Raw genomic sequence first — 16,257 nt, 5'->3', positions numbered from 1 at the left:
AGGGCCCCTGAGCCTTTAGTTACGCCCCTGTGAGAACCCTAAGATTTCTGAAGTTTCTAAAATGCTACATCCTTTCACATAGCTATAGGAGGTGCAGAGGCAGCAGTTGTAAACAGAGCCTTGAGCTTGAGGGGCCCAAGCACTACTCAGCCAGATAAGAACATGGTATTGGGGTCCCTTTTATAGGTTTTACATTGGGGCCCCGAAGCTTCAAGTCTCGCCTGTTTGTTACATTGTAGCTTAGTAAAACCCAGAATGAAAAGCAGCAGATGAGGTGCGATGATGTAGTACAATGGAGTTGATCACCTTCATCACAGGTGGCCCCAGCGTAGCCTGACGCGCACTCGCACACGTTGGGTCTCGCACACTTCCCACGGTTCCTGCAGTCTGGGCGGCATACGGCTGTAGGAGATCAGGTCTCATTAGAAGGAAGCACATTGTTCTCAGCTGTAAACATTAAGTGGGACAAATGCCCGAGTGCGGCCGCTTACCCATCTGACAGTTATATCCAGTGTAGCCCGGCTTACATTTACAAACATTCGGGGCGGTGCAGTCCATATTTTTTCCGCATGGATGACGGCAGATTGCTGAGTTACAGAGAGAAAATTAATGGGCGAATTAGCTTTATACTAACAAAAGGCAGATACTCTAACAAAAGAAGGAAAAGCTGGAATGATGCAGAAAAGTCTTGGATGGATTTCTTAAAGGGTCACAGGTTCTTATTAATTATTTTTAATTAAATGTCCACTAGGGGCAGCAAACAGCCAGTGCTGAATTCAGTAATCACGTAGAATCCCTCTAGTGGGAGCAATGCCTTCTACTACCCTTCTGGCTCTAACCACTTATGTGAACATTCAGCTTTTGCACTGACAGAGGATCTACTGATCAGTGGGGATCCCGAGTGTTGGCCCCCACCAATTAACTATTGATGACCTATCCTGATGATAAGTCATCAATAGTAAATATTCGGAAGATCCCTTTCCATCCAACAGATATTATCCTGTTGGCAATCAGCTGTTATTATTGAGGGATGTTGTAGGCAGCGACACACGTCCCCTGCAGCACCCCCTACACTTGGTCTACAGGACACGGCATATTCTCCGTTTTTCGTTCACTAGATTCTGACAGCCGTAACTTTTGTCTATTTTTTTGTTGTTGGTGGCATTGCTGTGAGATCTTGTTTTTTGTGTTACATAATGTATTTTTTTAAATGTATTTTGGTAGCTAAAAATCACCTTTTGACCTTTTTTTAACCTTTGTTCGTGAAGTGTGCAAAGAAATTCAATTCCACCATTGCCTGCTTTTGTGGATTTTTTGGTACCTTCTCTGAACACCCTAAATTATGTTTAAAGTTTATTTCTCAGGTTGTAAAAATGAATGGGATAGTTTGTATTGTTTATGGTTTTTAACTTTAATTTCTTTGATTATTTTTAAATTATTTTAGTTTTTTTAACCCTTTGCAATCCAATTTTGGATTCAGGGTTTCCTAGGGAGCTTTCTCTTTCTGCCATTATACAATGGCGCCATCTGCTGGCTATAGCCAGTACTGCGGTATACGACATGCTGGTAAGGCCCCCGACAACAGAGCGGCCAGTAATATACAGTAAGAATACCCTGCCGGACGTCTTCCAACATCAAAGCTGTGCAGCCTTCAATCAGAATGTCTTTAGACGTCAGACAGTGGATTTGAAAGGGTTAATGTTTCATTATTTCTTATTTCTTGGAATACCCATGTAATCCAATGCATTAATGCCTTTACTTGTAAGGCAGTTTTTTAGGGCATTTTACAAGCAAAGAGTTAGTCGCAGGGTCGTCCCTAAAGCTGTCAGTCTTAGGCTGAGTTCACACTTGGCAGAAGTGCTGTGGAATTTCCGTGCGGACTCTCCACATGGAAATTGTGCCGGCCATCTTAAACCCGAGCTTAAGCAGCAAATTGGACGAGATTTGCAAAAATCTGAAGCCATGCTGAAACTGACATGCCGTGTAGAATTCAAAGCTGCAGCGTGTCAATTATATCGCTGTTTCCACTGCGGACTCTCTCCTCTCTATGGGGACAGATGGCCGCTGTGGAATACAGGCGGTGAACCCACTTCAAAACCCGCACTGAACAGGACAGGTTTTGAAGCAGCCTATCTGCCACAGAAATCTCGCCGAATTTTCGTGCAGCCCCGCTGCAGTCATTCCACGAGATTTCCATGGGATTTACACCCCATGTGACTGCAGCCTCGGAGAATACTGAATCTTAGGTTCCTAGCACTTGATCCTACAGAAATGGTATGCCCAGCATTTGGAATTGTCATTTTTAGATGACGCCTACAATACGATGAAACCCCAGTTTCTTCTTATTATTGTATTCTCTTATACCTTTACAAGTCCTTCCGTCTCCATAATATCCATAAGGACACCTTCCACATTTAAAGTCTCCATCCGCCCTTGGTTCACAATTAACACCACGGAAACAAGGAGAATCAGCGCAAGTCAATTTCTCTGGAGTCGCAGTAAATGAGCTTTTCAACTCTCCTCGATCTTCTGTCCTGCTCAGCAAGGTGGAAATATCCTCTACCCGATGACTTTGCTCTTGGTCTTCATTAGTGATTATATTTGCCATTTCATTGATTTCTTTCTTCTTACTAGCATGCTCTTTCAGTATCTTCTCTTGCACAATTGGTCGTTGCTGAGAGATGAAGGTTACACTTCTGCCTGAAGGAAACTCATTTGTAGTAGTTCCTCTGTATGCAGTCCTTGATATATAACTGGTGGCCCAACCATTGTGGAGTAGAGGAGACGTTGTTCTTCGACCATTTAGCATCTTGAAGAATGTCGTCCTCTTTGGATCACCGATTGTCAGAAGAGATGGAAGGTTCTGGGTTGTTGACGCAATAGATGTTTTTGATCTTCTGCTACTTTCCGTGGTGCTTAAAGCGATGGGAGAACCTACATTTATATACATGCAACAGATGTATAGTTAAAGGTCTATTTTGAAAAAAAAAAACTCAGTAAGTTTAACGTGTTTTCATTGGTAGTAATTCCAACTAAATTAATTTTCTGACATGAAGGAGAGAGAGAGCACTATGTAGAGAATGCTATGGTGCTTACCGGAGACTTTCATCACTAGAAATCTCTAACAAAGGTGTTACCAAAGTTCTAATAATGTAACCGATTTCTATATTCAGGGCTGGATGATAGTAAGGGAACATTGGGCACATGCCCTGTGGCCTCCACCAACTTGGGGGCATGTACCAACCTCCGTCCATTTGGTGATCCCATGTAGCCAGGAATAGGTGGAGGGATAGACACAAACGCAAACAGGGCTCTCTTTTAAAGTCTAATGGAGTTAATGGCTTGACTGTCTCCATACCTCCCACAGACCTTAGAGGAGAGGGTCATGTGAATGTACAGCACCTCTCTTATATGGCTGAATGGCGGCCAAGTGGAGTCCAGGTCCCAAAGGGGAATTGAAGGCCCTAATGAACCTTTTTTCACTAAGGGCCTCCAGTAACCTTTATCTAGAAATGACTATATAGTATGTCAGATGATGGATTTAGCTAACACTTATGACAACCAAATTGAGCAAAACTTTTCACTTGAAGAGCACATAAAGTTATATTTCATTCTTCACATGAGGAAGAAGTAGAAGAGGAGGAAGAAAGAAATCAAACCTTGAAAGTGCTTGATAAAAAAGAGAAAGAAGAAATAGAAGATGAGAAGACCCATCTCAACTAATATTCATTAGAAAAGACAAACTCAGAAGAGTTGAGGGAAAATGGAAAGGATACAATCATGTACATTCCGAGGCTTAAAGACAACAAAAGACAACAGAACGTTAAAACAGTCTGAAGAAACTAGTCACTATTCTGGAAGCTATCAAGAGTCACAACTGACAGCAAACCATAAAGAGGAAGAAGAGTAGTGGACTATGATATGAAAAACATAATAGTAATTAAGAAAAATACAGAGAAGAAAATGAATAAAAAGATTAAAAGGAAGACAAAGAATAAAAAAAGAACATATAGAGGTCTAACATTGATGGTGATGATGAAGAGGAAGTAGTAGATTAAGATGAAAAACTAGTAAGGGTAAGAAGGCTAAAATGAAGAAGAGGAAAACGTAAAAGAGGACACAAACATTGGAGGAGGAAAAAGACAATGGCTAAAGAAATCAATTAGTCAAGGAGTAGAGAAAGATGATAAAAGAGATTAAAAAGAACAAAAAGAGTAAGAAGAAGACAAAATACAAGAAAAAGAGAAAAAGCAAGAGAAGGAAGTAGAGGAAATAAAGGAGAGGATGGCAATGACAGGTTAATTATGATTAGAGATGAGCGAGTATACTCGCTAAGGCACATTACTCGAGCGAGTAGTGCCTTAGTCGAGTATCTCCCGCTCGTCTCTAAAGATTCGGGGGCCGGCGGGGGAGAGCGGGGAGGAACGGAGGGGAGATCTCTCTCTCCCTCTCTTACCCCCGCAACTCACCTGTCACCCGCCCCCGATTCTTAAGAGACGAGTGGGGAGATACTCGGCAAAGGCACTACTCGCTCGAGTAATGTGCCTTAGCGAGTATACTCGCTCATCTCTAATTATGATAACTAGTAATAAGAAAAATAATAATAAGAACAAAGAGGATGAAGGGAAGAGAAAGCAGAAGAACAGAAGGAAGAAGTACAAAGAAATGGAAGAATAAAACGAAGAGAAGGAAGTGCAGGAGAAAATTGAGAAAAGATGATAAAGAAGAAATACAATGGAAAATAGAAAACAGATGAAATGAAGTTAGAGACAATAGAGGAAGAACAAAAGGAAATATAAGAAGGCAAAGATTCAAAAGCAGAAAGAGAATGAAGAAAGTATTATGATAGGAGATGGAAAAGGAAGAAATGGGAATAAGAAGTAGAATAGGACAAAAAAGAAAGAGGATGAATTAAAATAGAAAGAAGAAACAAGAAAAATGATAAGAAGAAGATCAAAAGGTGGAAAACAAAAAGAAAGAAGTAATGGATGAGCAAATGGAAGGAAATGAGGAGTAATGGGGTAGGTCAGGTGATAAGGGTCTACGATGGTACTTTATTTAGCGCTTTGTTTGTGGGTTTGATTGCAGCCAGCCAACCAACACGTATGCTTCAGCTGACTTCACCATTTCCTTCCAGTTCCTCTTTGCCCTGAATAATTCTACTCGGCAATGCCTTTTGGATGAATGTATTTTCTGCACGTTAGCCACACAGCATAATACTAAGGATTAGAGATGAGTGAGTATACTTGCTAAGGCACATTACCCGAGCGAGTAGTGCCTTAGCCGAGTATCTCCCCGCTCGTCTTTAAAGATTCGGGGGCCGGCGCGGGTGACAGGTGAGTTGCAGCGGGGAGGGAGAGGGAGAGAGAGATCTCCCCGCTCTCCCCCGCCGCTCCCCGCCCCCCGCCGGCCCCCGAATCTTTAGAGACAAGCAGGGATATACTCGGCTAAGGTACTACTCGCTCGAGTAATGTGCCTTAGCGAGTATACTTGCTCATCTCTACTAAGAATTCCTACACCTTCCTGAATAGAGGTCATTATTCTCTTCCAGGCCAATACATGATTTAAAAAAAAACCTATGCTCCTCCACTTTACAGCATTCAGGAAGAATGTGGAAAAACAGTACGCTGATGGATACAATATAATTCATTACTAGAAATTGCTTCAGCAAATTAACACTCATTTGTTATGACTTTATGAATCTGACTAATGCAAATGGTCCGCGCCGTCACGGTCAGCAGCTACTCAGCACAGGATGTGCAGTGCTTACATTAAATCTCACATGCATCGCAATTACTGTATGCATACGTTTTTCCACAAATTCACAATGATACTTCTAATATGGATGGGTCTTCAACTGGATTCTACATCCAGTACTGGCAAGCAGGGGGAGGGATCATTACTCTAACATTATGTCCATTTTATCCTTCCAGATCTGACTCCTATTCCACTTTTTGCCAAATTTTGCATCTAAGATACCATAAGATTCATATTTGGCATTAAGCAAAAATAGTTGATCTTCTCGGTTCAACTCTAAAGCTACAAAATCAACCTATCGTCACCGCACATTGCATTGCGTACATTGTCCTGTTTTGTCCCAAGTTGTCATGCAAATAGACCCAAGGGATAGAGATCAGCATAGACAAGTGTTTTGTGGATAAGTTTCAGTGTTAACCCACATTAGATGGGAGAATCCAGCGATCTGAGTGGCTTCCAATGAGGCCGGGTCATTGCTGCTAGACCAGTCGGGGCCAGAATTTTAAAAACTAGCTATCTTGTGGGTGTTTTAATGCAACAGTGTGAAGAGTATAAGGAGAATAATGTGATTGAGGAAAAACATCCAATGAGTAGGGATCCTGTAGATGTAAAAAACTCGAAATGGGTCAGAGAAGAATATCAAAAACCATTTTGGTGATCAGGTAGTGCACAGTCAAGCAAATGCCGTATAAGAGAAAACGAGAGACAAGACCCCAATTGGCAAAAGAGTGCAAAAATTGGATCACTGAGCAGAACATCGCCTGGCGAGGTAAATCCAGAATTTTGTTGTACCATGCAGATGAGAGGGTCAGGATTTGGTGCAAGCAGCATGAATCGATGAACCCTTCTTGGCAGATGGTGGAGGTGTGTGTTGGAATTGTGTTCTTGGCACACCCTGGGTCCTCGGATACCTTTGGATGGATGCCATAACGCATTGCATTGATTCAAAAGCCCAAAGTACACCCAGTTTGCTGCCATATGTGTGTATCTAGTAAAGTTGTCATATACTGTAATAAGATGCATTACAACACACGAACAGTGGTTACTCACCATATAGATTGGACTGCGGTTGAAAAATGTCATCCTTATCTCGGCTGGTTATTTCTCCATTGATATTAAACATATCATTCATTGGGGTCTCAGTTATGGGGGATTGAGTTGTCAGAATTAATTGCACTGTATAAGAGGAAAACAACACACAGGTGACATTACTGTAGATGTAGATCAGATCTTTGGTTGTGTTTGCATTTAAGGATTCAACTCAAATTCTGATCTTATAGGTCCATTCCAGAGATTCTTTATTAATTAATTATGCAGCTATCCCCCCGGTATATATATAAGTGAGCTAGTGTTACCTTGGTTCATTGTAACTTTCTATCCGAAACTCCTAGACTCTTTCTCCTCAGATGGTCATGTGATCTCAATTTTGACCAGCTCAGATTTACTTGGGTTTATGTGTTCATTTTCTAGTCAGTTTCTCAGTTTGTATGATGCTGTTCAAGGAATCCTACCACAGAAACTGCTTAGAGGAGGACACCGTCACTCAAATCACAGTTACTGATGATGTTCACAGAGCTCCTGTCACACAGGATCTGACTTGATACTTATGGTCTGTAGCTTATAGACGATAATGACAATTAAACTGTCCCCTCCAGCAGGCAGAAATGATACAGCCTCTTGCTAATGCTATACTGATGGATCATGGGATTAACATGAAAATGAAACCAAAGGATTTTACCATCGAGATGGTGGCTGATCAGCATCAGACAGGGGGCTGCACTGCATGGATATTCACAGAGGAGACCTCCAGAGTATGACAGGTAATCAGGTGAGGGGGACAGGGATGGAAAGATGTGTTTTAGCAAGAGTGGCTCTTCAGATTTGTCCTTATGGTCTCTTTTTTATGAAACGATTATTATTTTAAAAAAAGTGGTTGGATCGTGCAAACTTGAATGATTATTGTTTAGTGTGGACTGCATTTCTCACACACACAAAATAATAGAAATTTCTGTATATGCGCACCAAAGGGCCCCATAGAAGTCCATGGCGGTTGTCAAATGCGCACATATGCAATGGGATGCGTGAAATACAATGCATGGACCTCATTATGCTAAATAGCCTCTTAAAATCGGGTGTGTCCTGCACCCATTAGAACATTGTCTGCATGCGCCAAAAAGTACAGAAACTGATATGCGCACAGAGGCGCCTCATTCACGACGCAACTGTGTTGCGCAAAGGCACATACGCCTGCGTGAAGCCGTTCTTACTGTCAGTGAATGAAAGCATTCTTGTTTAAATCCAGAGGTTGCAAAGTTGCCCTGAAAATGGGCTGATAACAGATAAGTGTGGGTCGTTATAATGTATGACATAAGGCCAGGGGTGTAACTATAGAGGGTGCAGGGGATGTGGTTGCACCTGGGCCCAGGAGCCTTAGGGGGCTCATAGGGCCTCTCTTCTTCATATAGGGAACCCAGTACTATGAATAAAGCATTATAGTTGGGGGCCCTGTTACAGGTTTTGCATTGGGGCCCAGAAGCTTCAAGTTATGCCTCTGTGTAGCATGGTTTAGGTAAGGGTACGGATACAGATACAGATAGAGGGGGGGCCCCAGCTCACCTTTTGCATCAGGGCCCCTGAGCCTTTAGTTACGCCCCTGCATAAGGCAGATATATTCGCTGACAGCAAGCAGATAGCTTCAACTTGTGAGGAGTTGATACGCAAAGTGTATTAGAACTTTGCTGAACTTTTTATTGCACGATGAGCTTCCTGTATATCTATTTGAAACCCCCCTTTAGGAAAATGCAAATAATCTTCCATTACCCAGAACCCACATCTCCTCTAGTACATCCTGCTGGCTGACAGTGGAGCAATTCTTTAATTACCACATGTTCTTCCATCTCCTCCATAACCGTCGGGACATGAAGCACAGCTGTAAGAGCCGAAGGTATTTGTGCAAGGTACTCCGGAGTAACAAGAGGCAGACAGACACTCATCCACATCCTCCTCACAGACTTTACCTGGGGACAAAAAGAATTAGAACCTCAATTGCCTCCACATCTTCATGTTCATAATGGTAACTATTAATTATCCAACCATTTAAAGGGGTTGTCCACTTCAGACAATCCATTTTTATAAAATAGGTCCCCCCAACATGAAGCAGATTACACAATGTACCTCTGCTTGGACCACCAGTGATCAGCTGTAATCTGTGGAGGAGCCCAGTAAAAAGTGTTCAAGTTCTAGTGCAATAAAGTGAATGTCACAAAGATACTGCACACAAGTAGGAATATCTTCAGGTTTTTATCAAGTGCACCTGAGTTTTTAACAAGTTTTCTGAAATACACCAGGTTCTCCTTACCAGCTCATTTGCTGCTGTTTGCCCCCTGTATCATGTCTGTAAGTTCTGATTTTCCTATTTTTCTTCTGTTTGCAATCCACTTTCATTTAGCAGGCATGTAGCAGACCTATCATTCTGCTAGTAGTTCATTGTCCTGACTTCCTTGCCTTTACTTCCCATGCTGCATTGCACTGTTTCTGGTCCAATTAGCATTAAGACACTACGTGAATACCTGCCCCTCTGCTTTCCCAGATTGATTCAGGCATTCAGAGACATTCTGGCCAAATGCTTAGTAAACACCCTATAAGGTTTGCAGGGACACACACACACACACAAATATTGTAACAGCAGGAGACACAGAAATTGTGGAGATTGTTATCAGTGTCTGCAGATCTGTCAGCCTGCAGCCTCTGAGTACAGAGGAGCGCCCCTATGAAGATAGCTCCTCCTTGCATTGCTAAGGAAACCTCTCTATGTCCCTGTTACTACAGAAGCTCTGTACCTAACAACCGAGAGTGGATTGCAGAAAAGCTGAAAGGGAGACCTCTAGTGTTACTTCAAACATGATTTACAATGATAAAGCAATAAAGTTTTAATATAATTAAATAACAGAAATGACGAGACTAACGCAAACTAGCAGATGAGCAGAAGTTGTCTGAAAAGCTTAAATTGCTCTTTATTAGAAACTTTTCCTTGCATGTGTTTTGCTAGATACAAGAAAGCTGTTTTGCTAAATAATCTTCAACTTTCTACCTGTAAGACCAGCAGGGCATTCACAGTGATAGCTGTTAACCTGGTCAACACATCTTCCAGCATGGCACGGTGTAGACTGGCAGTCATTGATATCTGTGTCACAGCTGTCTCCTTCATATCCTGCTGCACAGACACAGAGAAATTCTCCTCTCCCTGGCGGGAAATTAACATTTGCGACACACGATCCACCATTCAAGCATCCGCAGGCTTTAACCAACACCTAAGAATAATAACAGTGAGTAAACTATACAGAATTTATATTACTTCAATGAAATAAAAGTGAGGATCTTTTCTTTAGAGTGGCTTCAGACGAGCGTATAGCACTGTGTGCTGCCCACAAGACACAGTCACAAGGCACGCAGCAAGCATGTAATGACATTGTGTACTTGCTGTGCACCGCCAATTACCATGAGCTTTCTTGGAGTGGATGCACGTATAATATGCGCCAAGATTGTACATGCTGCGCATGTATTTCCCACAATATGGGTGAGTGGCAACATGGGATCCTATGGCAGATTGGTAATACGAATTACATGCACAAAACCGGCAGAAGTAATATGCTGTACCATATGTTCATGTGAAGGAGCCCTGCCAGTCACTCTGCAACAGCTTCCTCATGTGCTCAACCTCTGCTGAATAATGCACTTATATAAGTCACTAAAATGATTGGGAAGGAAAGTTCTTTGGTTCACGACAGTGGTTTATACTTGCTTACTGTATTTAGTTGCTGAGAAAGTATACCATGATGTATACTACCAGAGCTAAAACAATGATAATCCATGTAAAAAGATATAATTAATACAATGCTACCCACTATGTACAAGAATATAACTACTATAATACTGCCCCCTATGTACAAGAATATAACTACTATAATACTGCCCCCTATGTACAAGAATATAACTACTATAATGCTTCCTCCTATGTACAAGAATATAACTACTATAATACTGTTCCCTTTATACAAGAATATAACTACTATAATACAGCCTCCTATGTACAAGAATATAACTACTATAATACTGTTCCCTATATACAAGAATATAACTACTATAATACTGCCCCCTATGTACAAGAATATAACTACTATAATACTGCCTCCTATGTACAAGAATATAACTACTATAATACTGCCCCCTATGTACAAGATTATAACTACTATAATACTGCCCCTATGTACAAGAATATAACTACTATAATACTGCTCCTATGCACAAGAATATAACTACTATAATACTGCTCCCTATGTACAGGAATATAACTACTATAATACTGCTCCTATGCACAAGAATATAACTACTATAATACTGCTCCCTATGTACAAGAATATAACTACTATAATACTGCTCCCTATGTACAAGGATATAACTACTATAATACTGCCCCCTATGTTCAAGAATATAACTACTATAATACAGCCCCCTATATACAAGAATATAACTACTATAATACTGCCCCCTATGTACAAGATTATAACTACTATAATACTGCCTCCTATGTACAAGAATATAACTACTATAATACTGCCCCTATGTACAAGAATATAACTACTATAATACTGCCCCCTATGTACAAGAAAAGGTGTACATGGTATGAGATACTTTGTCAAATGCTTTACTAAAGTCAAGATATACTATATCCACCGCATTTCCCTTATCAACCCAGTCAGTGATTCTGTCATAGAAGGAAATTAGATTCATCTGGCATGACTTGTTTGTTACAAACCCATGCTGGCACTGGTTAATTACTCTATTTTTATCCAAGTACTTGCATAAATACTGTTTAATAATTTGTTCAAAGATCTTTCCCGGTATGGAAGTCAGGCTAACAGGCATGTAGTTTCCTGGATCCACCTTCTCCCCTTTTTTGAAAATGGGGACAACATTTGCCTTTTTCAAATTTTCTGGGACTTCTGTTCTCCAGGAATTTTCAAAGAATATGGCAAGTGACTCAGCAATTACCTCTGCTGCTTCCTTTAGTATCCCCTAGATGTAATTCATCTTGACCTTGGGACTTGAATTCATTTAAGTTAGCTAAGTGTTCCCTCACCATCTCTCTGCTTATAGATAGTCTGCATTCTTTCATTCCCCCAATAGCACAGGGAAGATCAGTTGATGTTCCATCTACTTTCTGAGAGAAATCCTTTTATATTGCTTTTGGCCTCTGTTGAAGAATCAATTAATTATCAGCTTTAGTTTTTCTGATACTTGCCCTACAGTTTCTGCAGACCACATTATATTCTTCTTTAGATATCCCCCCCTTTTTCCATTTGATAAACATATTTTTCTTTGTTTTTAATATGTGTGCAAGTTCTGTGTTCATCCATCCTGGTCTCCTTAAATGGTTCCCATTCTTCCTTCTTGGACATTTCTATCCTTAAAAACATCCATCCATTGGATTCTTCCTATCCTCTTTCTGAATTTATTAAAATCTGGCTTTTTAAAATCCAACCTTGAGGTCTGAGTTTTCTCAGGTCTTTCTCCCTTTTTTAATCCCAAATTCAAGGATAGCATAATCACTGCCTCCTAAGGTCCCAGCCATGCTTACTTCCTCAACCATTCCCTCCCTGTTGGTAAGAATTAGGTCCAAGATAGCAGATCCCCTTGTTTTCTCTTCTACCTTTTTAGGAAGATAAAGTTGTCAGCAAGAGCGGATAAGAATTTGTTGGATCCATTACTTTTACCTGAGAGAGATTCCCAACAAATGTCTGGATAGGTACAATCTCCTGTGAACACTATGTCATGCTTTTTTGAGAACTTGGCCATCTGATGTAGAAAGAGTTCATCCATATCTTCTGCTTGTCCAAGTGGCCTATAGTAAATGCCTACAATGGTGTCCTTTCTGTTGTTCTCTTCTTGTATTCTTACTCAAACAGTTTCTACAGAACTACAATTCTCTGAAGCTCGAATTTCTGTGGAGATTAATGTTTTCCTCACATACAACACAACACCTCCTCCCCTTTTTTTAGGTCTGTTTCTTATAAATAAGTTGTATCTTTCAAGCCTTATATTCCAATCATGTGTATCATTCCACCAAGTTTCCGTGATGGCTATGTCATCATATTTCTCTTCCTGTGTTAGGAGCTCCAGTTCTCCTTGTTGGTTTCCCATGCCTGTGCATTTATGTAGAAACATTTTAGTTTGTGATCAGTGTCTCTTACTCACCTTCTTTCCTTCAGAATTTTTTGTCTTTGTTCTTTCTTTCCACTTCTCATAGCAAGGTTCTCAAATGTATTAATCAGCTGTACATTTTTACCTGGCTTTTCACTTCCCTTCTCATATTGTTCTAGTTTAAATCTCTCCTAATGAGTGAAGCGAGGCGCCTACCAAATAATATATGATTACCTGTTTTTGTAAGGTGCAACCCGTTTCTAGCAAGCAGTCCATCATATAGGTAATTCACTGCATGGTCTAGAAATACAAATCTTTGCTGATGCACCATCAGCGTAGCCAGTTGTTTACCTCTATAATCCTGTTCCATCTTCTTATTCTATGGCCATCCACTGGGAGGATGGATGAGAAGACCACCTGTGTTCCTAGTTCCTTCACCTTCTTTCCGAGGTCTTGAAAGTCTCTGCAGATAGTTGTAAGGTCCTTTTTTGCAGTGTCATTTGTCCCTACATGTATTAGTAGGAATGGGTGGTGTTCTGTAGGACTGAAGAGTCTTGACAGCCTATCAAACACATCTTTAATTTGAGCACCTAGAAGACAGCACACCTATCGCGAGATGTCAGGTCTGCAGACAGCAGACTCTGTTCCTCTCAGTAGGGAATCCCCCACAACCACCACTCTGTTTTTCTTCACAACAACACTTCTTTTTCTCCATTCAAGAGGACCTCTTTCTCCTCTGCTCTGTTCTTTGTATTGTTTTTTTCATGTAGTGTAGTGAGGGCTTATTTTCAGAGAAGGGCTTAGATTTCAAGTCCCCCCACCGAAAATCAGAGTAGGATTTATTATCAGGGTAGGACTTATTTTTAAGGAACACAGTATAATACTTATGCAATGTACAAGAATATAACTACTATAATACTGCTCCCTATGTACAAAAATATAACTACTATAATACTGCTCCCTATGTACAAGAATATAACTACTTTAATACTGCCCTCTATGTACAAGAATATAACTACTATAATACTGCTCCCTATGTACAAAAATATAACTACTATAATACTGCCCACTATGTACAAGAATATAACTACTATAATACAGCTCCCTATGTACAAGAATATAACTACTATAATACTGCTCCCTATGTACAAGAATATAACTACTATAATACTGCTCCCTATGTACAAGAATATAACTACTTTAATACTGCTCCCTATGTACAAGAATATAACTACTGTAATACCACCCCCCTATGTACTAGAATAAAACTACTATAATACCGCCTCCTATGTACAAGAATATAACTACTATAATACTGCCCCTATGTACAAGAATATAACTACTATAATACTGCCCCCTATGTACAAGAAAAGGTGTACATGGTATGAGATACTTTGTCAAATGCTTTACTAAAGTCAAGATATACTATATCCACCGCATTTCCCTTATCAACCCAATCAGTGATTCTGTCATAGAAGGAAATTAGATTCATCTGGCATGACTTGTTTGTTACAAACCCATGTTGGCTCTGGTTAATTACTCCATTTTTATCCAAGTACTTGCATAAATACTGTTTAACTACTATAATACTGCCCCCTATGTACAAGAATATAACTATTATAATACTGCTTTCTATGTACAAGAATATAACTACTATAATACTGCCCCCTATGTACAAGAATATAGCTACTATAATACTGCCTCCTATGTACAATAATATAACTACTATAATACTGCCCCCTATGTACAAGAATATAACTACTATAATACTGCCCCACTATGTACAAGAATATAACTACTATAATACTGCCCCTATGTACAAGAATATAACTACTATAATACTGCCCCCTATGTACAAGAATATAACTACTATAATACTGCCCCCTATGTACAAGAATATAACTACTATAATACTGCCTCCTATGTACAAAAATATAACTACTATAATACTGCTCCCTATGTACAAGAATATAACTACTATAATACTGCTGCTATGTACAAGAATATAACTACTATAATACTGCCCCCCCTATGTACAAGAATATAACTCTTATAATACTGCTGCTATGTACAAGAATATAACTACTACAATACTGCCCCCCCTATGTACAAGAATATAACTACTATAATACTGCCCCCTATGTACAAGAATATAACTACTATAATACTGCCCCCTATGTACAAAAATATTCGTTTGGCAAGGTAAGATAAGGTTTTTATTTGTCATAAGTTTCTCTGTAGTGTCTTTTTGCTGGAAGACATGTGATTTTATTACTTTGGTATTGTGACTAATTCTTCAACAAGAGAATTCAGAATGATAAGGTTGACAAATCCGTATAAAGATAGAAGAAGTCACTGTTGATGGAGATTACACTAGACACATGTAACCACTAAGTCCTCTCATTTCCCTTTGTGTGAGGATCAGGTAGGTGCTCTCATCTGCAGCGGCTGACACTTTGATGATGTGAAGATTTAAGTTTATTCATTAGAAAATCACCATCTGGTAAACTTCAAAGAGACCTTATCTGGGATTAAGGTGAATTTATTGCTGATATGAGACACTTCAGGTTCAAAAAGATATAATAAAATATACCCCCCCCCCCCCTTCCTCTGTTTCTTTCTGTGAGCCACTACATGTGGATTGCTTTGGATAACTCTAGACTGTAATTATTTTCTTGTTTTTCCTATAACTTCTATATACAGGTCTGAAGACATTTCCATATTAATTAGTCTCCAAGAATATAACTACTATAATACTGCCTCCTATGTATAAGAATATAACTACTACAATACTGCCCCCTATGTACAAGAATATAACTACTATAATACTGCCCCTATGTACAAGAATATAACTACTATAATACTGCCCCCCATGTACAAGACTATAACTACTATAATACTGGCCCCCTATGTACAAGAATATAACTACTATAATACTGCTCATATGTACAAGAATATAACTACTATAATACTGCCCCCTGTGTACAAGAATATAACTACTATAATACTGCCCACTATGTACAAGAATATAACTACTATAATACTGCCTCCTATGTACAAGAATATAGCTACTATAATACTGCCTCCTATGTACAAGAATATAACTACTATAATACTGCCCTCTATGTACAAGACTATAACTACTATAATACTGCCTCCTATGTACAAGAATATAACTACTGTAATACTGCCTCCTATGTATAAGAATATAACTACTATAATACTGCCTCCTATGTACAAGAATATAACTACTATAATACTGCCCTCTATGTACAAGACTATAACTACTATAATACTGCC

The 16,257-nt window shown here is 39.7% G+C and overlaps 1 protein-coding gene across 2 annotated transcripts in view; it reads right to left on the bottom strand.

Annotated features, from left to right (window-relative positions):
• The window catches only part of VWDE (von Willebrand factor D and EGF domains), a 109,004-nt gene that overhangs the window by 16,119 nt on the left and 76,628 nt on the right, over positions 1 to 16,257 (bottom strand). For both annotated transcript variants that reach the window (XM_066585507.1, XM_066585508.1), the window contains 6 exons: positions 9,848 to 10,067; positions 8,640 to 8,774; positions 6,808 to 6,933; positions 2,365 to 2,934; positions 492 to 587; positions 307 to 402 (listed from right to left, as the gene is read on the bottom strand). In XM_066585507.1, coding sequence (XP_066441604.1) covers positions 307 to 402; positions 492 to 587; positions 2,365 to 2,934; positions 6,808 to 6,933; positions 8,640 to 8,774; positions 9,848 to 10,067 — 1,243 coding nt within the window. The remainder of the gene's footprint in view (positions 1 to 306; positions 403 to 491; positions 588 to 2,364; positions 2,935 to 6,807; positions 6,934 to 8,639; positions 8,775 to 9,847; positions 10,068 to 16,257) is intronic.

The sequence above is a fragment of the Eleutherodactylus coqui genome, chromosome 12 (genome assembly GCF_035609145.1).
Source record: "Eleutherodactylus coqui strain aEleCoq1 chromosome 12, aEleCoq1.hap1, whole genome shotgun sequence".
Taxonomy (NCBI): domain Eukaryota; kingdom Metazoa; phylum Chordata; class Amphibia; order Anura; family Eleutherodactylidae; genus Eleutherodactylus; species Eleutherodactylus coqui.
This window is presented reverse-complemented; position numbering and strand designations above follow the sequence as displayed.